General features: G+C 32.0%; 2 protein-coding genes and 2 long non-coding RNA genes across 4 annotated transcripts; 2 read left to right on the forward strand and 2 right to left on the reverse strand.

Annotated features, from left to right (window-relative positions):
• LOC145304386 (uncharacterized) lies at nt 1–25134 on the forward strand. Its single transcript, XM_080146263.1, has 7 exons — nt 1–144; nt 1301–1415; nt 2223–2335; nt 22430–22480; nt 23841–23920; nt 24327–24459; nt 25129–25134. The coding sequence occupies exons 1-7, from the start codon at nt 124–126 to the stop codon at nt 25132–25134; spliced, it is 519 nt and encodes a 172-aa protein (XP_080002389.1). The 5' UTR covers nt 1–123.
• On the reverse strand, nt 3048–9014 carry LOC145335047 (uncharacterized). Its single transcript, XM_080180735.1, has 2 exons — nt 8976–9014; nt 3048–3867 (listed from the first exon to the last, which is right to left on the reverse strand). Exon 2 carries the CDS (start codon nt 3677–3679, stop codon nt 3215–3217), a length of 465 nt encoding a protein of 154 aa, XP_080036861.1. The 5' UTR covers nt 3680–3867; nt 8976–9014; the 3' UTR covers nt 3048–3214.
• LOC145303983 (uncharacterized) lies at nt 11798–13727 on the forward strand. Its single transcript, XR_013873889.1, has 2 exons — nt 11798–11860; nt 12855–13727. It is a non-coding gene; the product is annotated as an uncharacterized LOC145303983 (long non-coding RNA).
• Nucleotides 16600–19726, reverse strand: LOC145304194 (uncharacterized). Its single transcript, XR_013874025.1, has 3 exons — nt 19628–19726; nt 17137–17240; nt 16600–16709 (listed from the first exon to the last, which is right to left on the reverse strand). It is a non-coding gene; the product is annotated as an uncharacterized LOC145304194 (long non-coding RNA).
• Nucleotides 25135–27201: the final 2067 nt, after the last annotated feature.

The raw sequence follows: 27201 nt of genomic DNA on the forward strand, positions 1-27201 counted from the left end.
GAAAAAATGAATCATCATAGAGCTTGTCTTCATACATAAAAAGATAAGCACTTAAAATTATGATAAATTTAAATTATAAACAAATAGTAAACATTTTAATGTCGAAGCAATAATATAATAATAATGAATAAATCATTTTTAAAGGTTAAAGAACAAATTTGTAATTCTTATTTCGGGTATAGTCCCTTTCGTGACAACGCATCTTAAGGGGCGTTTCGTCGTATTTGTACGGTAGCTTTTCTCTAACCCTACGGGGCCAAATGCCTAACCCAGAGGGGCAATCACTTAACCTAACATAACCTAACCTTATCTAAAATAAACCATAAGAAGCTACTGTGAAAATTCGACGAAACGCCCCTTAAGAGGCGTTGTAATGAAAGGGACTATACCCCTTAGTTCTTTTAATGAAACATTTTTAATCGCAAAGGTTTATGAGAAATCAAATGTAAGCATTAGTAGGGTTTAAAGTTTGGCTTTAGAAACAATTTTGGATCATGGAAAGAATACGAAGTAGCTTTTGATAAGTTATTTTAGGTAAATGTTGATGATTGCCCGGGGGACTGTCATTTACACATCCAGCAAATTTACAGTGTATGTGTTTAATTTTTACTATATAAATGACAGCAAAATCGATTCTCTTGCCATGAATACATCCAACACTGGCAAAAATACATCCAATAAATTATATACATATGTCAAAAATACATCTGACACTGGCATTTACACATCAATACTTTTTACTTTTTTAGCGCCACCCGCAGGTGTTAGAAAAAGAGAAAAGCTACTGTGAATATACGACAAACCCGCTACTTCGGTTTTTTTCCACAAACTTTAAACCCTAATAATGCATACATTTTGATAAAAAGTTTTTAAAATGGAAAGGGATTCATTGTGATTCTCTTTAAAAGAAGGTGTCCTAACTTTTTGGATTTTTATTTAAAATAGCTAGACAGTGTTTTTAGAAAGTAGTAGATGTAAAATGGTCCATAGAATTTATATATGCAATCGGTTTTTTGTAGACCTCTTATTTTTGAAGTAATTTAAGTTCTTTAAAAAAATTAAGTCGGTTTTAAAGTTCTAAAAAAGCAACAAAAAAAAAGAAGAAAATTGCCATTATGAACAAAAATAGTAAGATCTTTAATTTGACACCATACTTTTTAAATTCTGTTGAGTAATTATTGTAAAAATCTATTTTGTTGAACCCCGTTTAATCAAAACATTAAAATTTGGAGCTTGTCACAAATGGGCTAAAAAAATAACAAAAGTTAGGACACGTTCTTTAAGATTATATCAATTACAGGTATACTTATTGATTTCACTGCTTGGAAGCTTTTGTTGTGTGAAAGGGGATTCTCTATCATGTGAAGATTGTCAAGTTATTGGCTCAAATTTATCTCAACTATTTACATCTCAAGGTAAATAGTTATGTGGATCAATTTTTAAAAGTGAAGCTTTTCTATAATTAGGGTCGGTCCGTACGTTCGTCCGTTTGGAACGGATAGCTTTTTTCGTTAATTTAGTCATGTTAGAATTGTCATATCGATTTCAAACTTTGTATGGTGATTCCTATAGTAGTTTCTATGTGATCTAATTATCCGACTGATCTGATTTTTTGTATTCTGATTCCTGGTACAACAAAGTACAATGTTACTAACAAAGCAACTCTATAAAGAAGTCCTAAAAATGTAAGTATGTCATTGTCCATAAACATTATAATGTATCAAGCAGTTTTTCAACAAATTTACATACAATTTTGCTTCGACTCTTATACATTTATATTCTGATTATTCAGTTCTGACACTATACAAGTGTTAATGGTCGATTGTCCTACCGTTTCAGAGCTTCGCTTTTATGGATGTTGCCATCCTTGTTAGTTTGTAGCTTAAAATCTCGCTAATTGCTGGACGATATGGTTCTCCATTATAGTGAGGCTGTATGAAGGTACAGAGAAGGTACCTATTTCCTCCCAAGAGAAATCGCCTAAGTAACCCCCCCCCCCCATAAATTTTTTTTTAAAATTTCTTTAGAAATCTAAAATTTAAAGTGGAGGGTCGACTAACCTTCATCCAGGTGCCCCTATAGGCCTCTAATGGCGTATCCGCGAGCACCTAATTATAGTTAAATAAAAAAATATATATTTTAAAAGTTTTGTATTGGTTCTTATTTACAATTTATTCTGCTCAAATATGCAAATAGAGGGAAACATCCAAATTTTCATTCAGCCGGACTAGAGCTGGAATTTGAAATGGTTGAGGGGCCAATTTGTGCAGCTGTATCAGAACTTCCCTGGCTGTGTAGTGTCCATCTGCCTACTTTCTATCAAGATTTTGCTAAGGTATTTCCCATTCACTTAAAAATATTATTTCTTGTATTCATTCGAATCCGGTGGACAGAAACCGGTTCTCATCCATACGAAAAAACTATGTCTAGCATCGTATTATATCCAGCTTTCTACGAATATAGAAATGTACAATCATAAGATTAAAACCAGTTTTTTAGCCGGTGCCTTCGGCACCTCGGGGCTAAAAAAACTAGTTTTAATCTCATAATTGTACATTCTATATCCGCGGAAAGCCGTTTATAATACGATGCGAGAAATAACTATTCTAGATTCCAGGGATCTTAAGGGATAAGACAATGGATGATAAATTGATGTACATCCTTGACACTTCTAGTTTTGAACCAACCAATCAAAATACGGTAAAAGTGCCTAAAGTTTTTGAGCCAACAAATCAGATAATGTAATTCGGATACCAATGTGATTTACAGACCAAAGTCTCCTCGACTCCCTTAGTAGAGGCAGGGAAAAGGGAATGTGATTCTGACAAACAATTCTAAGTGAAAATTTCCCCTCAACCCCCTTCCCTTTTTCACCCCCTTCTTACTCATTTCCTTTTCAGTTACTCCAAAAACACGTTTTACTCCAACTTTACTCCAACAAAATAATTAATTTTTGGCAATTTCTAATGGAATTAATTGGCTGAATATCAGCCCATGAGAAGAGGAAGCATATAAGACTTGTCGAGTATTTCTGCATAAACAACAAAAAATATTAACAATAACTGTTTTATTTCATTGTTTACATGAATTTAGTTTGAATTCTATGAACTAAAAGATTTTCATAAAATTAATGGCATCTTTTAAATGAAAAAGATAAAATATTTGGTAGATTTAGTTTTTGTTGTACTTGAATGTAATAAAATATTAATGAAATTTACAAAGATTTGATGTAAGCATTCACAGCTTCTCCACAAGCTCCATCAAAAACAGATTTTCCTTGAGACTCTAGAATATTCCAAGCAGACCTGAATCCTTTGGTGGCAGCATTGAGAGCATCATCATGACTACCTCCAGCAGCAGCCGAACTGAAATAAGCTTGTCCTGCCTGGCCACACGGATCATCACTTCTGGCAGCTGCAGAGTTGGCAATGTAAGCTGTGGCAGCTGCACCAACAGGTTCCTGGCCAGTGGAAACAGCATTCAAGTAAGCTGCCTCGGCAGCCTTGCAGGCAGCACTGCTGGTAAATCCAGGTGTACGGTACAGTGCTTGGTATTTCTGGGCAGCAGCTGCATTAGCATCACCTCCATCAATAAGAGTGCTCAGATAAACTTGAGCAACACTGGCACAGCTGTCATCTGACTTGGTGGCCTTCATGTATGCAAGGGCTGCAGTGGCCATCTTAGTGTTGACAGCAGGAGAAGCTACGGGAGCAAGAGTGTTGTAGGGAGTGTAGTAAGATTGCTGGGTGTAAGGAGTATAGGCGTAGCGCTGCACAGGATACTGATAAACAGGATATCGTTGATAGAATAGGAGGCATAGTTGTAGTAAGATTTGCTTGCTACAACTGACACAATACAGGCGAAAACCTAAAGACAGAATAATTTTATACAATCTATAATACCAAGTAGAACGATGTCTGTCTGTCTGTTTGTTTGTCTGCTTGTTTGTAGCGAAGGATCTTGCTAACCGATGAACCAATCAGGTTCAACTTTACAGGGTAGCTTCTCATAGGTCCCGGGAAGATTTATAACTATTTTCTGGGGGGATTTGAACACCACTAACCCCCCCCCCACCAAAAAAAAATTAACAATACTCCCACCAAAATTATTTTTTTCTTTTTAAAACTAAAATTAAAATAGTGGGGCCGACTTACTGTTTTATATTTATAAGGAATCCAGTCAAATCACCCCACAAAGACTGAGAGAAGGCTTCCCGAGCAAAATCAAAGTTTAGTAATTTAAAAATATATATTAATGTAAATTCACGCAACCTATTTTCTTCATCATAGAGCAAAATATGTATCGGAAATAATGTTTATTTATTTACAAAACTTAAAATTATATTAAATTGTAATTGTTTAATGCAAAAGCCATTTTTTATTTTAAAAATATTTCTGGCAAAGAATATTTAATTTTGTACAAATATATGAAATATTGTCCAATCTATATGTATAATTAGTCTATGACGCGGGAGCGTTCAAATCTCCACATTCGTGGTACCAGTCTATTGGCAGCCATCTTAGTAAAAGCAAGGAAAAATTGTCTACGTAAAAGTTTAAAGAAAATTGTTATTTTTTAGTACAAAATATGTATTTAAGTCAATTCAAAGCATTTATAAACTTAATTTGAGCTTTTCACTTCCAATTTTAATAGTTTTTAGCAACTTATTTTGTTTCTTTTAAGCAAAAATTCATTTAAATAGCTATCGATAAAATGTATTATGTATATTTATATGTAAAGTGACAGAAACCTATATCTACATCAAATTAATATGGGCTAATCCATTTCAGAAAGTGCTACCGAGTGATAAAAAGTTCTCAAAATGTAATATAAAGCTGTCTCTACTGAGATATCAAGGTAAAACAAATATTAAAATAGTCAATTCATTCATCCAGTGAAGCCGCATATGCAAAGATTTTATTTAAACCAAAGTTGAAGATATGCATCCATTGAATACACTGTTCCTTTTTTGATTGTAAAAGACCAATAAATGAGTACCGTTAACGGCCTCCAAGTTAAAATTTAAAAAGCATTTAGTCCATTAAAAGTTTGGGCTTAATATGATATTATTAAGGCCTGGGATTAGCTGAGCCTGTGGAGAGTGGATCTGCCCTCTTTATCTCTCGTGACGGATCAGAGGGAAAGCTTTAGCGCGAAGAACCATAGGAAAAATGTTGTTGATTTTAATAACTACCTAATGAAATTTGGAATCAAAGTTATAGTGTGGATTGCCGCCTATCCAAATATCATCTAATTATGGTTTTTCGTTACAGGATTCACCAAGTGGGACGAAGAACTTGGAAACCATTAGCAAAAAAGGAGATCCTTCGCTAAAAATAAGGTACAATGCCTCAATGTCAAAGCTAAAACACAGAGTTACCCTTGAGTATTCAATAAATGGAGCTCCTTCTGACATAAAATATATGATTGATGTTTTTAGACTGACTTCTGCCACTGTAACACCGATTCATCTGGATTTATCCCCAAATCTGGCCTGTGGTCTGAAGCCTTAAGTCCTTGATTGCCGTGGAATTGTTCTGTGTTGAGTACTGCCGTGGATATTTGCTGTTGTATATGTTGATGAGCTGAACTGATAAGCCTGTAGTTCTGGAAAATATTGAGTGGAAAGAGCTGGATTCGAGAAGTAAGTTTTATATTCTTTGACTAATGAACCATTGGATTGTTTTAATGAAATGCACTATTCTGAAAAGCCCGAAATCTAAAAAAGACTTTATAAAGAAACTAACAAAGCAATGCAAATTTTAGTATTTTAATTCTGTATTATACTTTATTGTTTTATTTGTAGTTCATTTATAACAACCTAATTCTGTGATTTTATTTTAGGTTGTTTTAAAACCGCTGTAGTTCTACCTGAATAAACAAGTATTGAAAGCTTCTTTGATTGTTTTACTGGCAGCTGTTCATTCGGGGACACCTGCCTCAACTGCTACATCTCTAACTAGTGGGGTGTAGTACACTTACCCTCCCCCCCCCCCTCAAAAAAAGATTCCACCCCCCCCCCCCAAAACAAATGAATAAAACATAACATTTTAGGAGAAATATGAATATTAGATGTATAGTTATATATCTTATTTTTGCAATATTTATTATGCTGGAATGGGTATTTTAAATATTCTGGAAGTGTGTGATTACATGGTAAAACTGTTATGACAGAACAATTTGGAAATAAAAATTAGGGTTGAGCCGGATATCCGGCCGGATATTAAAAATATAATCTTTAATATTATTCTACAAAAATCCCTATTTTATTGATTGATTAGCCATAGTTTCTTAGGATTTGGACCTAAGTAGTCATGGAGTAGGTTGAGACACTTTTGTATAGCCACTAGGGCTATCAAGCTCCACGTTCAAGCACATTATGACTTGACTCGCTATCTCATGAGAGTTACTCATTATTACCTCACCCTCGCCGAGTATGGCAGGTGTCCCAAATTAAGTCACAGTAATAAATGACGCTCTCCGCAAAGGAGCTTGGGATAAGTGTAGTACTGATATTATGTACGTGACTATTGATTATCCAAACTTACTTAATAATCCCCTTCTTACACAATCAGGGGAAGTTGTGTAATTATTATTGCGAAGAGAAATCCGAGTCAACACTTGAAGAATTGAACTCGAACTCTCACCACCTTAGCACAGTGTGATACCACTGAGCCACGACGCCCCTTATATTTTAAGATGCTGTAATTTTCTTATTTTTAAAGTTAGATGAAATTTTTTCTTAGAAAAATATTTATTTATATGAAAATTTTATATTAGAAATTTTAAAATAAGACTTTTGGCTGAGGCAGCTGCACTTTGCAGCTGCCAGCTGCCGAAGTCAGCAGCTAAACAGCATCCAATTTTTATTAGGAATTTTTTAAAATCTGGTTTTAATCTTATGATTGTACATTTCTATATTCGTAGAAAACTGGATATAATACGATGCTATACATAGTTTTTTCGTATGGATGAGAACCGGTTCCAATCCACCGGATTCGAATGAATATGAGAAAAAAATTCTAATGGAGTATCTCTTTAACAAAACAGTAAAGCAATTAAATGACAATATCAGTGTGATTGATTGATTAAACGTCTAAATTATAGTGGGACATAAAGTGTGTTACCTTTTTTTATGTTTTATTATTATCTGGCCACAACTTGGTCAAAAATGCTCAAAAATCAGACCTTTTTCGACCTAAGATGCTCAAATGGTTCCTTTACAAGCCCAATCAATCAGTTTTAAGATATCTTTATATTTCAAGGAAAATTGATAAAAATACTAAAAAAACGGCAGATTTGGGTGTTACCTTTTATATGCACAGATACCATAAAATCAAAATACTTATTTTTACTTTTCTGTCATTTTTAAAGTTTAATTCTGTTAAATTGGATATTCTTGAAGGGATTTATGCATTGATTATACTGAAACATAATATTAGACAGAAATTAATGTATTTCAAAGAAAGAAATTTTGGAAAATATGAAATTCGACCTCTATCACTTCAGAGGACAGCTGCCAACCTCCAGTTGACAGGATGTAGTTAAATACATGTTAGCAATAATAATTAGTCCAAAAAGTAAAACAAAATTTTTTTAATATGGTAAAAAAATGATAATCTAAATCTTAATTTTGGGGATGATGATCTTAAAGACGCTCTTGCTGTTGGTGATGATGACCCAGATGGTATCCAAATACATGAGCATTATGACAACTAATCTATTAAACTATGGTCCGATTTTTATATTTTTAGCATTCTCCAATCAAGAGAAATCCCAAAACATACAATCATGGTTTTTAAATTCTCCAATTCATATGGTAAATATAGTAGTTTTTAAAAGATGGCTATATTTCTTGTTACAACTTTTAATTGGAGGCTGCTACAAATACAAAAAAATGGACCATAGTTCAATAGATGAGTTGTCATAATGCTCATGTACTTGGATACGAAAAGGTCATCATCACCACCAGTAAGAGCGTCCTTCAAATCATCATCCCCAAAATTAAGATTTAGATTATCATTTTTTTACCATATTAAAAAAATTTTTGTTTTACTTTTTGGGCTAATTATTATTGCTAACAAGGTTTAAACTATATCCTGTCAACTGGAGGTTGGCAGCTGTCCTCTGAAGTGATAGAGGTCAAATTTCTTATTTTAAAAATTTTCTTTCTTTGAAATACATTAATTTCTGCCCAATATTATGTTTCAGTATATTTCAATACATAAATCCCTTCAAGAATAGCCAATTTAACAGAATCAAACTTTAAAAATGACAGAAAAGTAAAAATAAGTATTTTGATTTTATGGTATCACCCAAATTTGCTGTTTTTTAGTATTTTCATAAATTTTTCTTGAAAAATAAAGATATCTTAAAACTGATTGATTGGGCTTGTAAAGGAACCATTTGAGTATCTTTGGTCAAAAAAGGTCTGAATTGTGAGCATTTTTGACCAAGTTGTGGCCAAATAATAATAAAACATAAAATAAAGTAACACACTTTATAGTGGGAGAGATACACTTTCAGAGATGCTTTCATAACATATTGGTTTTAAATATCCTTATTTAATAAGATGTCTGTTTGTGTGTACCAAAGGATCTCGTTATGTGCTTAACCAATATGGTTCTCCTCTATTAATAGGTTCTCGGGCGGTTTATAACTATTTTGAGAAAAAATTAAGCACCCCATAATTTTTTTTCATTTTTCTTTTAATTCTAAAACCAAAAATAGGGGGTGATTGACTTCCCCCCTCTCTCACAGAAAAAAATTAATTCCCTTCCCCAAATTTTTTTTTAACTTTTTGTTTTAAAATTTAAAATGAAAAATTGGGTTGTCGAATTCTATAATCCCCCCCCCCCCGAAATTAAACAGAAAAATACCAAAAACAACTCTTCCCCCCGGCCCCCCCCCATTCCTCCTAATAATTAAATAATTGAGGGGATCGGGGGTCCTGGTAAAACGCCGAAAAATCTTACCAGAAACTTCATATTGATACAAATTCTTGTTCTTGAAATCCCGATTGATTACTGACAATTGATGAAGATTTCCCGCCTTTTATAGGAAAATTATAATTTGAAAAGCGCATAATTTCTAGGGTTTTATTGTGTACAGATCTAAATATGTGAAAAGGCCCTTATCACATTAATATAGTACAGCATTTGTAAAAGTTAAGTGTCAGATTCCTTGCCGCAAAAGATCTGTCAAACGGCACTATAAATAGAGACATGTGCTTTTCAGAGAAACTTCTTTCTTTCTTGTATGATAATTCTTATAAAGAAGGCGTCTTAACTTTTTTTTTATAGCTAGCCGGTTCTTTTAGTAAGTAGTAGATGTAAATTTTTCCATAGAATTCAGATATGCAATCGGTTTTTTAGTAGACCTCTTATTTTTTAAGTAATTTAAGTTTTTTTTTAATTAAGTCGATTTTAAGGTACTAAAATGCAAAAAAAAAAAGAAAATAGCCATTATGAACAAAAATAGTAAGATCTTTAATTTGACACCTTACTTTTTCAATTCTGTTAGGTAATTATTGAAAAAACCGATTTTTTTAAACCCACGAGAATAAAAACTTTGAACTAAATTTTATCAATACCCAGGCATAAGAAATAGGCGTTATATATACTATTAGAATGAGAAAATATTACAAATCCATTCTAAGCAAAATTGAAATAAAAAGTTTACAATATAGTATATAAACTACAATAAAAGGAATTATATGAAAATATTATATTATATTATACAGGCAACCATCTTATTTCTTGAATTGGGAATAAAAATGGGAAGGGGGTAAAGAGTGGGTAAATAGGGGATGAAGAAAGTGTTGCCTGTACAACAAAATATAATAGGCCATTTTTTATTTTTTATTTTTTTTACTTTTTTTCAATTTTGCTTACAATAGATTTGTAATATTTTTCTGATTCTAAAGGTATATATGAACCCATATTTTTTTTACCTGTGAAATGATAAAATTAAGTTCAAAGTTTTTATTCTCGTGGGTTTTAAAAAATCAATTTTTTCAATAATTACCTGACAAAATTCAAAAAGTAAGGTGTCAAATTAAAGATCTTACTATTTTTGTTCATAATGTCCATTTTTCCTTTTTTTTTGTTGCGTTTTAGTACCTTAAAATCGACTTAATTTTTTTTTAAAACTTAAATTACTTAAAAAATAAGAGGTCTCTAAAAAAACCGATTGCATATCTGAATTCTATGAAAAATTTTACATCTACTACTTAATAAAAGAACCGGCTAGCTATATAAAAAAAAGTTAAGACGCCTTCTTTCTGAGTTTTAAGATTTGATTGATTTTTAATAAGATATTTTTTATAATGACCATTCTTCTTAAGCTACTCTATAGCCCGGTTCACAAAAGCTTTTTAGAGGTCGACCTTTTTTTCCAGTAGGTCAACCGATTTTAGTACAACTGAAATATAACCCAACCTAAATATATTCTTATTTTTTGCTGCAATTACAATGTTTTCATACACAAAAATAGCAGGAGATTGTAATAATAACCCCATATTATAGATTTACAAATAAAATTACATTGTTTGGCGAAAAAAAAGTTACTCTTTACTAAGTCTCATTTTCCAAATAGTTTTAAAATCTTTATCTTATCTTTCTATCCCTGATCATAATCCGGGCCAAACCATATCAATACTTGAACTTTATTAAAAAATTAATAAAAAGCTGTCTTTTAAAAACGTCTTAATTATTTTTAAGTAAAAACAATTTGATTAATTATTTTTATTTGATTTTTTGAAACGAAAAAAAAATATATTCAGCTAGCTACTCATTGCTGTGTATTTTTCAAAAAAAATCTAGAATTATAAACAAAGAATAATCAGCTGCTATGATTTAAGTACGTAAATACTAAATAGCTTCAAGTTATAATTTTACATCTATCCTATAATAAAGTAACAGGATGTTTTTGTCTATCTGTACCAAGGAATATTGCTAACCGCTGAACCTATATGGTTCTTCTTTACACAGTAAACTTTCACAGGTCCTGGTGAGGTTTATAACTATTTTGGGAGAGGGTAGCACCACAAATAGGCCGGAAGCTTTATTTATTAAATTTTACTTTAAAAGTTAAAAAAAGTGATCATAAAGAGGGGATCATGGAAAGAAAACAAAGTAGCAGGTTTTGTCCCATTTCTAGCCTCTGCTCTAACCCTATGGGGCAATCATTAACATTTACCTTACTTAACCTATTAAAAGCTACTGTGAAAATACGACGAAACCCGCTACTTTGCTTTCTTTCCGTGATCCTGAAAGGGATATTAATTTTGTCAGCAATTTGCACGACTAATTTTGTTTAATTTAAGTTTTTGAAGCTTTTCCATAATTAGGGTCGGTCTTTCGACTGTAAAGGATAGCTCTTGTTAATTTAGGCATATTAGATTTGTGTTATAGATTTTTAAATTGGCAGGGTGATTCATGTAGAGGTTAGGTCGATTTAAAAGCGTAAAAACTCTATATTCTTTACCAGAATATCCATACTTCACTTTTAAACATGTAGATAATTAACTTTTTAACATCAAAGTTTTATGTTATACGATTATTCCATTGTTTTGATTTTTTGAATACTGATTCCTAGGACAACAAAGTACAAAGTTGTAGAGAAGCTTCTCTATTATTAAGTCTTGAAAATGTAAGTAGGTTCTTAAATAGTATATACATTTATATTCTGCTTTTTCAGTTGTAACACTCTACAAGTATTAATGTTCGCTTGTCCTAATCTTTCAGATCTTCTCTTTTATGAATGTCGTAATCCACCATGTATAATTTTCCGTTTTAAGTTTCAGAGATAAAAAATGATTTTCATTGAGCCGATCACTTCTCTCTTTGACTAATAACAGGTAATACTTTCATAACCCTCAACTGTGGCGATACACGCAGCGCGTCCGTTCGTTTTTGAGAAGGTGATAGGTTAGAATCTCGGCCCCAACCCGCATCATACTTAGACATTTAAAAATTATTCATATTGTTGTTGTGTCAGGTGTGTGACACAAATAGTTAGATTATAGAAGAAGGCCTTGGCTCAAAGCAGGTGCAACTCATTACCATGCTTAATAAGTACTTGCAGACAAATATACAGTGGCTTGCACAGTGTTGTGCCAGGACTGTGTGCAAAGGAGGGGGTAGATGACTTACCCCACTTAATTTTCAATTTTAGTTTTAAAAAGAAAAGGAAAATTTTTTTTGGGGGGAAGGTCAATTTTTGTTGGGAGGGTGGAGAAATCCTTCCTCAAAATAGGTAAAAACCTTCCATGGACCAATTAGGAATCTTAACAGTAATGGAGAACCATGCAGTGCTACGGACAAAAAAAGCTTTCTTCTTTATATTCTATCCTCCTATTATGTACAGTAATATGATTTGTTTGTCTGAAGCTTAAGATATAAGTAACTACTAAACCGATTGGATTCTCTATTTTATGTAAGCTTTACATAGGTCCTGTAAGGTTTTTGACAATGGTAATTTCCGATTTTACTCTTGGAATGGATTTAAGCTATCTTTCTAGACCATTTCTTCCTTTTCGAATACCAAGCCCCTAGATGCCACTAGTATTTTTTAAAGCATTAGGCTTTTTTGTCTATAGTGGAAGAACTCGCTATCTGCTGAACCAATACGGTTCTCCTTTGTAGTAAAGCTTCCTAAGGGTCAAGGGAAGTGCTCTAGAGGCTTCTATGAGTGTATCATTTAGTAATAGGTTGTAATCATTTATGAAAGGTGTAGTTGCTCTTATTGTCCTTAGCTCCTCTTATAAAATGTCCCAATGTGAAAATTGACGGACAGACAGACATTTCAAATTTTAGAGTACCTTTGCAACTAAAAAATATTTACTATTTTAGAGGTTCCAGTTAGCCAAGCAGTAAATAAACCCAACGAGATGAAACTCAATGCAGCACACAAGAAAAATCTCTAATGTCGACGTGTAGTAATAAATATAATAAGAATGTGTGTGTGTGTTTTAGCATTTTTTCCCTACCAAACAAATGAAAAATATTGATACCGCTTTCTTTTAAAAATTTTATAATCTGGCCTAGCACACATCCATCTTATATTTAATACTATTTAATTCAACATAATATTTTGCTAATGATTGCTTATACCGTATCTATGTGATATTTGATCTAATTTGTATTTTTTTTATAAAAGTATTAATTTTAAATTAGACTTTGATCTACGAGACTTTTGTGTTTATAGATGAAAGGACAAGTATCTTTATTTTCTGTGTTTAAGCAAGAACTTAAATTCTGGTTGCTCTAAAGGCATGTAAAGGTATGTAAAGGTATGTAAAGATGCATGTAACTCAATTGCATTATTATATTATATGCATATGAAATTATTCCAGATGAGTCATCTGATTTATTAGCATTCATTATTAATGTTAATTTGTTACCTATTTGTTTATTTTCTAGTCATCTTTTAATTTTTTGTGCTTCAATACTTAAAATGGACGTCGTCAACCTTGTTTTATCATTAAAACATTTTTTTTGTAAATCAACTTTCACGCTCAAGCTTTATGTTTTATACTATCTGTCATAAAACTATCCCTTATGTTAAATTATTTAATTAAAGTTTTTAGCAACAAAATTTCGAGAGAAAAAAAATGTTTTCAATGTTTTTGTGATAACTGTTAAGTATTTTACTTAATTTCATCTTTATATTATGATTTCTTAATTATATTCAAATCTATAATAAAATATAATCATACCTTCAAACAATACTTTTCATGTATTACAATCATGGCTTCTTTTTAATTAGAGTTTTAAGTGAAGCTTTTATATAATTAGGGTCGGTCCGTATGTACGTCCGTCCGTCCATTACAGTAAGCTCTTTTCGTTAATTTAAACAGGTTAGAATTGTCCTATTGATTTCAAACTTTGCATGCTGATTCCTATAATAGTTAGGTACGACATAGAAAGCGCGTAGCAACTCTATAATCGTTACTAGAAAGTCCAGAAGTCCATTTAAAACAAGCTGATTTTTTTTACTTTTTGAAAACAAATTTTTGAATGTTAAAATTATCCAATTCGTCTGATTTTTTTTAATACTGATTCCTATTACAAGGTATAGTGTTATAAGCAAAGCATCTCTATAATCAAGTCCTAAAAACAGTATGTCCTTGAACAGTAACATGTATTTAATCAGTTTTGCAACAAATATACTTACAATTTTGTATTGACATATGCATTAATATTCAGTCTATTCAGTTCTGACCCTCAACAAGTGTTAATGTTTGTTTGTCCTTCCATTTCAGAGCTTTACTTTAATAGATGTTGTCATCCTTGACCTTGTTTTATTCGTTATTTACTTAAATAATTCCATTACAAGGTGTGTTTCTAACATTCCGTGAACTTACAAAGGGGAACATTTTTCTTGCTGGTTTGCCTTGTATTTGTGTTTTAAAACAGTAGTAGAATGCTAGAATTTGGCATGTAGTTGCATTAATGAGGTACAATATGTAACGGGAGAAACAGTGAAAAAACCACTGCTGTTTCCTGCAGATTTTTTTTCTTTTTCCTGCTAAATTAGACATAGAGGAGTATGCACGAACGAGAGCAAGTGACTAAAGACTAGGATTATAACTGAGCAACTTTTTAAATAAAGACACATAATTGAGAGTTGGAATTTTTTTAATATCTCCTTTCTGGCAGGCACAGGATGCCAGCAAACCTAGCATGGTCATTCAGGTAAAAATGTAAAATATTTTTTGACCTAAATAAAGTAGGTATTTTATGTTGCGAAAATACTAAAATATCCTATAGTATTACATCTTCATATGAAATGTAGGTGTCAGGTTCCAGGTATAATCCTGCAGGTCCTGAACCTCCAGGTCTCTAGAAATCTTTAAATTGCTCCTGGGACCGCAATTTTTTACTTAGGGACTTCAAATTTTAAACTTTTCTTATAGTTTTTATGACATATTAAATTTTCTTAAAAATACGTCGACGTTTACCTGCCAGTTGCGGCAGCTGCCAAGTACAATATCATCAAATGTTTTGTTAAAATCAAAATTTCAAATAAAATAACATGTTAAAAAATTAATCAAATGCTTTAAATTACATAAGTATACGAATAAAACTGTTTACAGTATTTCAAGTTATTATCCCTTTTTCTCAGTTAACAGTTTTAAAAGCGAAGCTTTTCTATAATTAGGGTCGGTTCATCTGTACGTCCATCTAGAGCAGATAGCTTTTTTCGTAAATTTAGGCATGTTAGAATTGTCCTACCAATTTTAAAATTTGCATGGTAATTCCTGTAGTAGTTAGGTACAATTTAGAAAGCGTAGCAACTCTATAATCATTAGGTACCAGAATGACCGTACATCCATTTAAAACATGTTGATTTTTTTACTTTTTTTAACAACAAATTTTTAAATGTTCTAATTATCCCATTGATCTTATTTTTTGTATACTAATTCCATGGACAACAAAGAAAAATATTATTAGCAAAGCAACTCCATAATCAAGTCCTAAAATTGTATGTATGTTTATAAACATTATCCTGTATCAAGTAGTTTTTTTTTACAAATTTTCTTACAATTTTGCTTCGACTCTTATACATTTATATTCTGATTATTCAGTATTGACACTCTACAAGTGTTAATGTACATTTGTCCTACTGTTTCAGAGCTTCACTTTTATGGATGTTACTGAAATATTCCAACACAACTTAATGGTTCAGTGGTTAGGCATCGAGATAATAATCAAACAAAAACTGATTTCTTTAAATAATAGGATAATTATTCATTATTAGTACGTGTTTATACACTAAAAGGCACATGAAGGGGGGGGGGGTTGTAATTCAACCCCATTTCTTATTTCAGTTTATTAAAAAAAGTTTTATAAATTTAGAAGGGGGGAGGTATTGGTACCCTCTACAAAAAAGCTAAAAACCTTCCACAACCAAAGATAAGTAACACTGTAAAGAATCATATCAGTTCAGTGTTTAGAGGGATCCATTTGAACAGACTTACAGAGATCCTGTTACATTTCAATAAGTTTCAACGAAAAGTTAAAAATTATCTTAATTTTTTTATAATTTCCGCGGAAACTCTTTCACTTAATACCTACCCATTTATCACATTTATGATGTCTTAACTCAAACCTCCCACATTATATTTTATTTGTAACCCCTATTTATCCCTGCAGGGCCCTGTTCCTTAGGGGATACTACTCTTGCATGGATCTACTAACCTAGTCTTGAATAAGTATAAGAACAAGAATGACAACATCCATAAGTAGCGAAGCTCACAACTTATGGATGGATATCCAGAAAAAATGAACTAAAGAGCATTAAACATTAAACTAAAAAAATTCATAATGTGAAAATATAGGAATCGATCTAGCACCTCAAACTTTGTGGGGGATATGTAGATTGGAAATTTATTTAATCCCTGAAGATATCAGCCTTCCATCTCGAGTAAGAATAAGAGTAAAGAATATCATGAAAACTTAAAAATCGAACTAGCATTTTAACCAATAGGCAAATATCAATAAAACTAAATTTTTATTGATTGCTTTATTAAACATACATATGGAATTAAAGAGTAGCTTCACACACTAAACCAAAGAATTAATAAAAAATATAAGAAATATATTATTTTATTTTGTTACAAATCATTTAGGTAGGTATAATTTATAAATCTTAATATTTAAATGATTTTTTTCTTCCATACGGTTAAACAACATCAATGTTTCCTGAAAAAAAACATACTTAATTAAGATTCTAACCATTTCTTTTATCTGTCATATGGCCACTACTTCTTTAGAAAACTAGCAGGTATGCTTATAAAAGACACACTTTAAGAAAGGAGGGGACATTTCTACAATAAAAGGAAGTTTTTCTAACTTAATGGTTTTTTTTTAATAGCCTTCAATCCAAAATACGATTTTCTCTTATCCGTGTATTGTCCCTTTTTGATTGTTTTAAAAAAATACCTATTCATTTTAACATTTGTTCATTTCTCATGAGCAACCTCCGTATAAAGTGATATAGGATTTAAGATAATCAATATCTGCATGTTGATAATTTAAATAACTTAAACTGTGTAGAGACTGTAATATTTAAGACCCTAAAATAAGAGAGTTGATTCTTAACATTGAAAGGGAAGCTGCGTATATTTACCTTTATAAATATAGAGTGTAGTGTGCAGAGAAATTCTTCGTAGTTTTATTTCGTTGGTAAAAGGTGTTGTAATAGTTCTTATAGGTCGGTCTTCTTACCATTACCTTAAAATTATTTTAAAAATCATTAATAACAGGATGTATGTCTGTCTATGTGTACTGAAGGACCTATCTAAAGACTGTATCAATATGGTTCTACCTTTATAGTGAATATTCTGATGGGTCAAGGTCAGGTTTTATCTATTTTTAGAGAGAGCACTACCACCACTCTCTTACAGAGAAATCGCTCCCAGAAAAAAGCCGCTGCCACCCCCTGCCCCTTACAAAAAAATCCTTAAAATTTCGTTTTTTTTTCTTTCAAAATTAAAAGTATCTTGGCAATTTTTTACGCCACAAGTTAAGCATAAGAATATAATTTTCAATCGCAAAATAAATTAATTGAATCTCCAATAAATCTAATGATGTTTAAAATTTTTGTTTAGGTTTCTGTTAAGTGCATGTAAGCTCCATGTGTATGAAAGAATTAGCGACAAAAATATCTTAAAACAAGGTTGATAACATCCATAAAAGCGAAGCTCTGAAATGGTAGGACAAACGAACATTAACTCTTGTAGAGGGTCAGAATCAGTATATTTAAAGTATAAAAGTCGAAAAAATTAAGTCTGTTAAAAACTGCTGAAATACAGGATAATGTTTAAGGACACACTTACATTTTTAAGACTTGATTATAGAGCTGCTTTGCTTATATTATTGAACTTTGTTGTCCTAGGAATCAGTATTCCAAAAATCACATCAATCGGATATTAATAACACACACAAAGGGGGGAGGCGGAAGTAACACTTTTTGAAACCAAAACTAAAAGTCAAAGCAACTCAACTAAATAAAGAGTTACAGCTCTGAGATTTGACATGGCAGTTGCTTTAAAGAGGTATAATATGGAACTGTGAAGAAACGGCGGAGGAACCGCCGCTCAGGCCGAAAAACGCCGTTTCCCGCCGAATTTTTTTTCGGCTTTTCTCGCCAAATGCAATTATAAGAAATGACAGGAAGGTGGAAGGCTGCTAATGCAGGAGAAGATAACTGTGGTTTTACTAGAAGTATGAGGCCGGTAAATATATTTGCACTCAACACTTGCTATTGTAATATTGACATGTTTGAACTATTTCAAGTGTCAAGTGAAAATATAAGGGAAATTTTTATGAAAAAAATATCTCAGATTATCTAATTTGACGAGAAAAGGCACAAATAAATTTCGGCGGGAAACGGCGGTTTTCAGCGTGAGCGGCGATCCACCGCCGTTTCTACACAGTTCCATATTGTACCTCTATAAAGTAACTGCCATGTCAAATCTCAGAGCTGTAACTCTTTATTTAGTTGAATTCCTTTGACTTTTAGTTTTGGTTTCAAAAAGTGTTACTTCCGCCCCCTCCATTTGTTGTTAAGAAAGTTAAAAATCGACATGTTTAAAATGAATTTACGGACATTCTGGTATTGATTTTAGATTTGCTAGGCTTTCTAAATTGTACCTAACTACTATAAGATTCACCCTGCAAAGTTTGTATTTAATAAGACAATTCTAACATGCCTAAAGACGGACCCTTATTATAGAAACTTTGCTTTTAATAAAATAAAAACCAGATGCGCAATACAATAATCACACTTTTATCCTTTAATATAAATTAGTAAGTTTTTTTTGTCTAAAGCTTAATTTCTCGGAAATTAGAAGGTCTTAGTTAAAGATCTCAGAAATAGCTGTTCCAAATTAATTTTTCTTTTCAGGGAAGCTGTATAAATTTCTTGGAATAGTTAAGCTAGTTTCTGACCTTGCCCAGGGCTAGAGGTTAGAAGTGAAATATGTCTTGGGTAGGTTTTAGACTATTATTCTCGTCAAGAGGCTAGGGGTAAAGCAACTACTAATATTATAAATCCCTTTCTATAAATATTATCGATAAAATCTATTTTTTATACCCGCAACCGTAGCTTAAAACATTATGCATCGGGGAGGTGAAAGGTACGAATCTCGGCTTAACACCACTTTAAAACTAAATACGTTAAAAATGGTTCCTACTACAGCTATGTCCGTTGCGCGATATTAATAGTTAGAGTAGGGGAAATGCCTTTGCCCAAAACAGACACAACTCACTACCTGAAACGTTTAGGACTTTTAGACAGAGGTCCTGCAACCAAAGTGTTGCTTGTCTATTGGATATTACCCCCAAGAGGTCAAAAATCCAGAATTATCATGGGAGTGTCCCTTTACGGGTTGTAAAAGGGGGAGCCAGGAGGGGGGGGGGGCGGGTAAAACCTAAATTTTAACGTTTCTTGTTTTTTTTCTAACCTAATATGTTTAACAAATGAAAGCTAAGGTCATATCACTTACCCTCGTTCTTTTGTCACCTTTCCATTTTTAAATTTTTCATTAGCATTGGCTTTAGAAAGTAATGTTTAACTTGTGATTTTTATTATGCATTAAAAGAAAAAAAAGTAAAACCTGATTTGCATTTTGTTAGTAGAAACATCGTTTTAATCAATCTGCCGTCACTTTCTTCTTATCTTTAGTAAATTTGCAGCTCATCTTTATTAAATATCTGAAAGATTCAGATTAACTTTAAAGTATATTGAAACAAAACAGGGGATATATTACCTGAGATAGAATATTTTGCCGCATCCATTACACCATATTTGTGAAGAAAGTTGTGTGTGGCACATTTCAGGCCTTATTTTAAACAATTAATTTACCCAAGCAATAAAAACATTAACGTTAAGTAAGCTAGGACATTTCCCCTTTCTACAATTTATGTATTTATTTATAAAGGAAGCAAATGATATTGTCTTATAATTAGTAATTATTATCCCAATATGTGTCACTTTATTTTAAGAGCTTATGCTTGCGCAAAAATATACACACACAAAAAAATGCAACGTAAACTTTACATCCCCAACTAACCCCTACTCCCCACCTCGCTTGATTTTTGATAACTTTTAGCAAACGTTGATATTGTAATATCTGAACAAAATCACAAATAAAATAATTATAATATAATGCATTAAAATAGTATAAGTATTGTAACATTTTAACATTTTTATTTAAATTCGAAAAAGATATTTGTTATTGTGTCCGCCATTTTTATTAGGTTGGTTAGACTAATCTGATTATCAGCTGGAACTTATCCTAAAAAATTTATAGACGTTTCTTCAACATTGGAAAATTTTAAAAATAAATATAACACCAAAAATATTCAATTTTCATTTCAATAATTTGTTATATTAAAAGTATTTTAAGATTGTAGGTATCATTTTTTAATTTTCAAGAAAAATCAAATATTATTGAAATTATTTTTTTTTGGATCATGAGGACGTCAGTCTAAATTTTGTAAAGTCTGACCTCCAGCTGTTTTTCTCAGGGAAAAAGGAACATTAAATAATTTATTTTTAAAGTAAATATTAAAAAGTACGACTGAAAAAAGGTTGACCTCAAAAAAGGTTGACTGAAAATTTCTATCGGTCGACTGTTTAGCTTTTGTGAACTGGGCTTATAATTCACATTGACTATCCGCCCGTCCGTCAGTCTGTCCGTAACTCAGAGATTAAAGTAATATATATAGAGTGATAAATAGTATATGTAACAATCACCCCTTTTCAAAGGCCTTCTACTAACTTAGGGTTGGGTCTTTCAGATCAGCTGAATCTTTCAAAAATGTAAATAAAGCCGGGTGCTGGCAAAAGAACAAAAGGCAAATTGTAAACTAATGTTAACACAAGGACGCCCAAGCTTTTTACTTTGAATGAGGGGTTCCATACGTTTAAGGGGAGTAATCTAACGTATTTTTAAAAAACTTGTGGGGTGTAAAATAAGAGATTTCAAAGTCTAAAGGGGTGAACACTCCTTTACCCCTTTTCTTGGACGTCTATGTATGAGCTGCAATGATATTTGCATTCATCCTAGTTAAATTCGTTTTGCATTGTCTAAGTACTATTCAATTGTTGAAAAATATTTTGAAAAATATCTACTGATCTAACAAAACTGACAATAACCCAATTACTTAAAATAAGGACATAGTTAATTTGCCACCACCTGAGAGAGAGCTCAACCCTTTATGGAAAAATAATTGAAAACAATGTAAATTCAGGCAAAAAATAAATTTGGGAACATCTGCAATATATTAGTTCTATATTTGTCACTAGGTGTCACTAAACACTTAAAAATTATGATTTTCAAGAAAGTATTTACATCATTAGGAAAAATGTCTTGTTAATCACAAATAACTAGGTTTAAAAATACAGTAGTGTAAATCGGAATAGATGATTATGAATATAATTTTATAGTCAGGATCCTAGTTGGGAGTAATTGATAATGGCAGTTTTAAATAGATTTTAAAGTTTAGACAGAAATAGCAATTTTTCACAAAAATTGTCCCGTCCTTTCCAAAAAGCAGAAGAAAGCAAGAAACAGCTGAATTTAGAAAGCAAAGTTTAATAAAATTATTTTCGTCTGCTGAGCTTTAGGTCTTTGCCTTTGGAAATCAAATAGTAAGCTCTTTATACATCTATACTATAAATTTATTACTCAGAGGGAAAGATGAATGAGAAAGTCCCTCAAAAATCAGACACTTTACGTGATAAAAATGAGGGAGATGAAAGGAGAAGTAGGAAAGAAAACCCAAGAAAGAAACTACATAAATGAACATTTGCTATACAACTTTGACTGTTTTTTCATCCATGAATTTTTGTGCATGGCTATCTATGAATGTTGTCATCCTTAATCTATAATTAATTAGGGTCGGTTCGTCAGTCCGTCCGTACGTCACGGACAGTTAGCTCTTTTTGTTAATCTAAACAGGTTATAATTGTCCTATCGATTTCAAACTTTGCATATTTATTCCTGTAGTAGTTAGGTACTATTTTGAAAGCATAGCAACTCTATAATTATTAGCAGAATGCCTACTTCCATTTTAAACATGTTGATTTTTAACTTTTTAACACCAAACTTTTATGTGATGAAATTATCCGATTGATTTGATTATTCAAATACTGATTCCTATGACAACAAAGTACAATGTTATAATCGAAGCAGCTATATAATCAAGTCCTCAAAATGTAAGTATGTCCTTAAACATCATCCTGTATATTTAATCATTTTTTTAACAAATTTATTTACAATTTTGTTTCTACTTTTATACATTTAGAATCTGATATTTCAATTCTGACACTCTACAAGAGTTAATGTTTGTTTGTCCTACAATTTTTAGAGCTTTGCTGTTATGGATGTTGTCATCCTTGTTTTTATATTTAGAGCCTGTTTGATGAAAAACAAGGATGGTTTTCACAGCAATACATGTGCAGGGTAAATAAATTATGAAGACGAAGAAAGTCGCTCAATTCTGACGTCATAAAAATGAGGGATGAGGAGAGGAGGAGTGGGAAAGAAAACATCTAAAAAAGATATGGATAATCCCTCGTTTTTATGACGTCACGTTGAGCTACTTTCTTCGTCTATTGAAATTATTGAAATAATCTCTATATAACAGTAGCAGGATGTTTGTCTGTCTGTTTTATCCTTAACAGAGGAGTTTATTGAAGGCCCACAGAAGGTTTATAGCTATTTTGAACAAGGATACCTCCACCATTCCCAAAAGAAATAGCAACTAGAAAAAAACCAACCCAGTTAATTTATTAATTTTAAATTTTTAACTAAAATAGAAATTAGAAGAATAAATCCACCCTACAAAGAAAAATAGCCCCTTCAAAACACTTCCCCCAAAGCATTTGTTCAATAAAAAATTAGCTTAAAACTATAATTGAAAGTGAAGGTTCAACATCCCCTCCCCCCCCCCCCTCCCACTAATTTCCCCCGAGTGTCCCATAAGTAAATTGTTCTTCTGATGTTGTCATCCTTGTTAAAAGCGAAGCTTTGCTATATAATTAGGATCGGTCCGTTTGTCCGCACATCTGTCCGTAACGGTTAGCTTTTTTCGTTAATTGAAACAGGTTAGAACTGTCCTTTCGATTTCAAAATTTGCATTAAGATTCCTATAACAGATAGGCACGATAGGCGCTGCAACTCTATACAACCCTTACCAGAAAGTCCAATCAAAACAAGCTGATTTTTTACATTTTTAACCACGAATTTTTGTATGTTAATATTATCCTATTCATCTGATTTTTTAATACTGATTCCTATCACAACCAGGCACAATGTTATTGGCAAAGCATCTCTATAATCAAGTTAAAAAATGAAAGTAAGTCCTTAAACATTATCCTGTATTTCAGCAGTTTTACAACATTTTACTTACAATTTTTTTAGATTTATGCAATAATATTCTGCTTATTCAGATATGACACTCTGCAAGTGTTAATGTTCGTTTGTCCTTCCATTTCAGAGCTTCGCTTTTATGGATGTTGTCATCCTTCTATAATACAAAGTCAAACGATGTTTGTCTGTCTGTCTGAAGCTTAAGATTTCAGTAACCACTGAACCGATTGGACTCTACTCTTCAGGGAATATACCTAGTGGTCTACCCCCCCCCCCCAAAAAAAAAATATATATATTTTTTTAGAACTGAAATTAAACAAAGAGGTTCCCCCCAAAAAAATTTGTTTTCACTTTTTCTTTTGAAATCTAAAGTACGAAAAATTAGGTTGATCAAACCTCTTAGGGTAAAGCCCCTAGAGGCTAGGGGCGAGCCGCTAGTGTTTATATATAGGATGAATGTGGTAATATAACTTGTGTACAAAATGAAACAAAATGTGATCTCTGTGTACACAAAGTTTCTACTAGGATTAGGTAGGACAAACCTTTGTCTGGAAGTCCTAGTCCTATCTGTGTAGTGCATGGTTAGGCCTGTTTTAGGGCCAATGCATTCTCCCTTCTTATTATATACCTCATCTGACATATCAACAGTACCATATAAAAAAAAATACGGTGAGTATAACTTTTAACGTCTTTTAGTTATAACGTGATACGGGCTGAGATTCAAACCTATCACCCTCCAGACGACGCTGAGCACTGTGCCTCCAACCCACCACCCCAACGAAAAAAAAATCATTAAACTTTACTCCTTTCATACTAAAAAAGTTTAACACTTAAAATAAAGAATTTTACAATTTTACTTTCTTAGCCGCAATTCAAGATAGACGACTGAAATTTTTTTGTGAATATTCCCTAAACCAATATAGACTTCTTTTCACAGGTCAATGATGAATGAAGATTTACAAAATTCTGTCATTGAAGCTTTTGTCTCCTCGGAATTTTGTAACTTATACAGGAATATATATTTTTCATTTTTATTAACATTACAATTACTACTTATCCTACTATACAAAGTAGTAAGCTTTTTTTGTCCGTAGCGAAGGATCTTGCTAACTGCTGAACCGTTATGGTTCTCCTTTACAGGGTAGCTTCTTATAGGTCCCGGGAAGGTTTATAATTATTCTGGGGGAGGGTAACACCACCCTCCCAAGAGAAATCGCCACTAGAAAAATCCCCCCCAAAAAAAATATTTTTTTACTTTTTCTTTTTAAATCTAAATTTTAAAAAATGGGTCATCAAATTCCCCCCTCCTCAAATGCCCTTAGAGGCCTCTATGACGTCATTTTTGGCGGCTCTTTACGCTCTTTACGCCCCTAGAAGCATCTGTAGGCACTTGAGGGAGGGGACGGGGGAGTTAACCCTTGGGGCTCTGTTTTCCGAAGATGGAGGGAGAGGGGAGAAGAATAGCCTAAAACAATAAAGATGAATTTTTCATTGGATAGTTGAATGAAGTGCATTTCAGAAAAAAATATTCCAAGCAAAAGTTACAAATATACCATCAAACATTTTAAATTTTGTAATACAATAAATAACAAGCAATTAGACATCACTAAATTAGTCGTCATGCTGTTTTTTTTGTAAAAATCAGATTGCTTATATCATAAAAATACGATTTTCAAGTCTTAATATTTTAAAAACTACTTGGTAGAAAATTGTAATTCTTTCAAATATATGCCATATAGATGTAGTTTAAGCCATTGACAAGGAAAAATTGCATTTCGTGCAACTACCCCTTTGGAAAGCATAATAAATCAACTATAGTATGAATGAACAAACGAACAGTAAAGTAAATTTTAACAAAATTATGTAATTTTTTAAAAATATTGTATAATTAAATAAACAGTAAAACAATCAATCATGTAGCCTTGAAAGCTTTTTATAATGTGACGTACAGGTTGGCGTACAGAAATATCTAATTATAGGCTGTGCTTCTAAATGAAAAGTATTTGTTTGTAACATCAGTGCTGATCTTTCTCTGTGTAATGAAATTCTGGAGATTATGATTCCTGTGACAATGACTGAACTATCAAGGTACAAAAGTTTTAGAGGGAGGGGACAATGGGCTGTTTATTACACCAGTCCCCAAAGTTTTTATTCTACAAAAGTGCTATTTTGCGTGTCATCATAGGGGATACACATCAATTTATCGGCCATTGTCTTATCCCTTCAGATCCCTCCAAATTTGAGTTCACAAATAAATAGACTTTTTAGTGTAGATCCATACTGTAGTGTTGCATATCTTTTGTCGTTAATTTAAGTTTTGTAGAATTTTCTTGTTTCCAAAGTTTCCATGTTGATTCCTGTAAAAGTTAGGTACAATTTAAGAAGCGTGGGAACTACATAATCATTTTGAATAAGGCTGATATCTTTACATTTTACAACAACAATTATCATTCTCACATAAACGACCCCTTAAATAGTGGATGTAAATATTCTTTTTTTCTCCCTGAGGTAGTCATTTTTTTCCCCCCAAGCATGGCAACCGGTGAACAGAATCTCAGTTCTGCACCACAAGCCTTGATGGCAACCAGTGAACAAAAGCTCAGTTCTGCACCACAAGCCTCGCACAACTGAAGTTCCCATGTCTATACAGTCATATTTATATGGAAATCTGAGAAAATATTTTTAAAAGATTTTTGAATTTTTTTGAAGATTTTTAATTTTATTTTGGAAGATTTTAGAATTTTTATTAATTACTAAAAGAAAGCATAATTACCTCAGGGATATAAATGACTACCTCAGAGAGAAAAATGAATATTAAAAACCAAAATTAAACCACATTTTAGCATAAAAATGAGTTTTTGTTTAAATAAGAATGATATTTCATAGTATTCTATAATATTAACTTTTGAAATGTTGATTCCATTCACGATTATAACCGAATTGTATAATCCAGTATTGAAATGTATTCAGGGACAAATAACCTAACCCTTTGAGTATTATTTAATGTGTTTTTTAAGCGAAGCTTTTCTATAATTAGGGAAGGTTCATCCGTCCGTAACGGATAATTTTTTTTATTAATTTAGACATGCTACAATTGTGCTTTCCATTTCGAAACTATACATGATAATTCCTATTATAGCTAGGTACAATTTAGGACTATAGCAACTCTATAATCGCTATAAGAAAGTACGTATGTCCATTTTATGTATTATATATAACTAATCCTTTAAATTACCCTCTAACTTAAGAGCTGTGCTTTATGGAAGTTGTTTTTTTATTTAGATTTGGGGGAGATTGGATGATTGATTTCTGCTATGAAAAAATTGGATGTGCACATTAATCTGATGTCTATTTTAATTAATAAATCAATTAAATTGTTATAATTTTCTAAAATTTTTGTCTTTATAGGTGTAAACTGAATATTAATCTATAATTTAATGTCTTTTCCACGTATATATATACATATGCCATTATCATCTATTCATAATAATGATATGAGTCCGACATAGTAGCAGTAGAACTATTCTAACATCTTTAAAAGTAAAGCTTTTCTATTATTAAGGTCGGTCCGTCCGTAACGGATAGCTTTTTTCGTTAATTTAGGCATGTTAGAATTGTCCTATCGATTTCAAACTTTGCATGGCGATTCCTTTAGTAGTTAGGTACGATTTAGAAAGCGTAGCAACTCTATAATCATTTCCAAAATGTCCGTACGTCCATTTTAAACATGTTGTTTTTTGTAAAATTTTTATATGATCTAATCATCTGATTGGTCTGATTTTTGGTTTACTGATTCCTGGGACAACAAACTA

The sequence above is a fragment of the Acartia tonsa genome, chromosome 13 (genome assembly GCF_053477335.1).
Source record: "Acartia tonsa isolate MP-2025a chromosome 13, ASM5347733v1, whole genome shotgun sequence".
Taxonomy (NCBI): domain Eukaryota; kingdom Metazoa; phylum Arthropoda; class Copepoda; order Calanoida; family Acartiidae; genus Acartia; species Acartia tonsa.

Bases quoted from the DNA above. Each gene is read 5' to 3' on its own strand.
- LOC145335047 (XM_080180735.1), bottom strand. From the start codon at position 3,679: ATGGCCACTGCAGCCCTTGCATACATGAAGGCCACCAAGTCAGATGAC.
- LOC145304386 (XM_080146263.1), top strand. From the start codon at position 124: ATGAATAAATCATTTTTAAAG. The intron at 145-1,300 runs GTTAAAGAACAA...TATCAATTACAG, and splicing joins TGAATAAATCATTTTTAAAG to GTATACTTATTGATTTCACT. The intron at 2,336-22,429 runs GTATTTCCCATT...TTTTATATTTAG, and splicing joins TCTATCAAGATTTTGCTAAG to AGCCTGTTTGATGAAAAACA.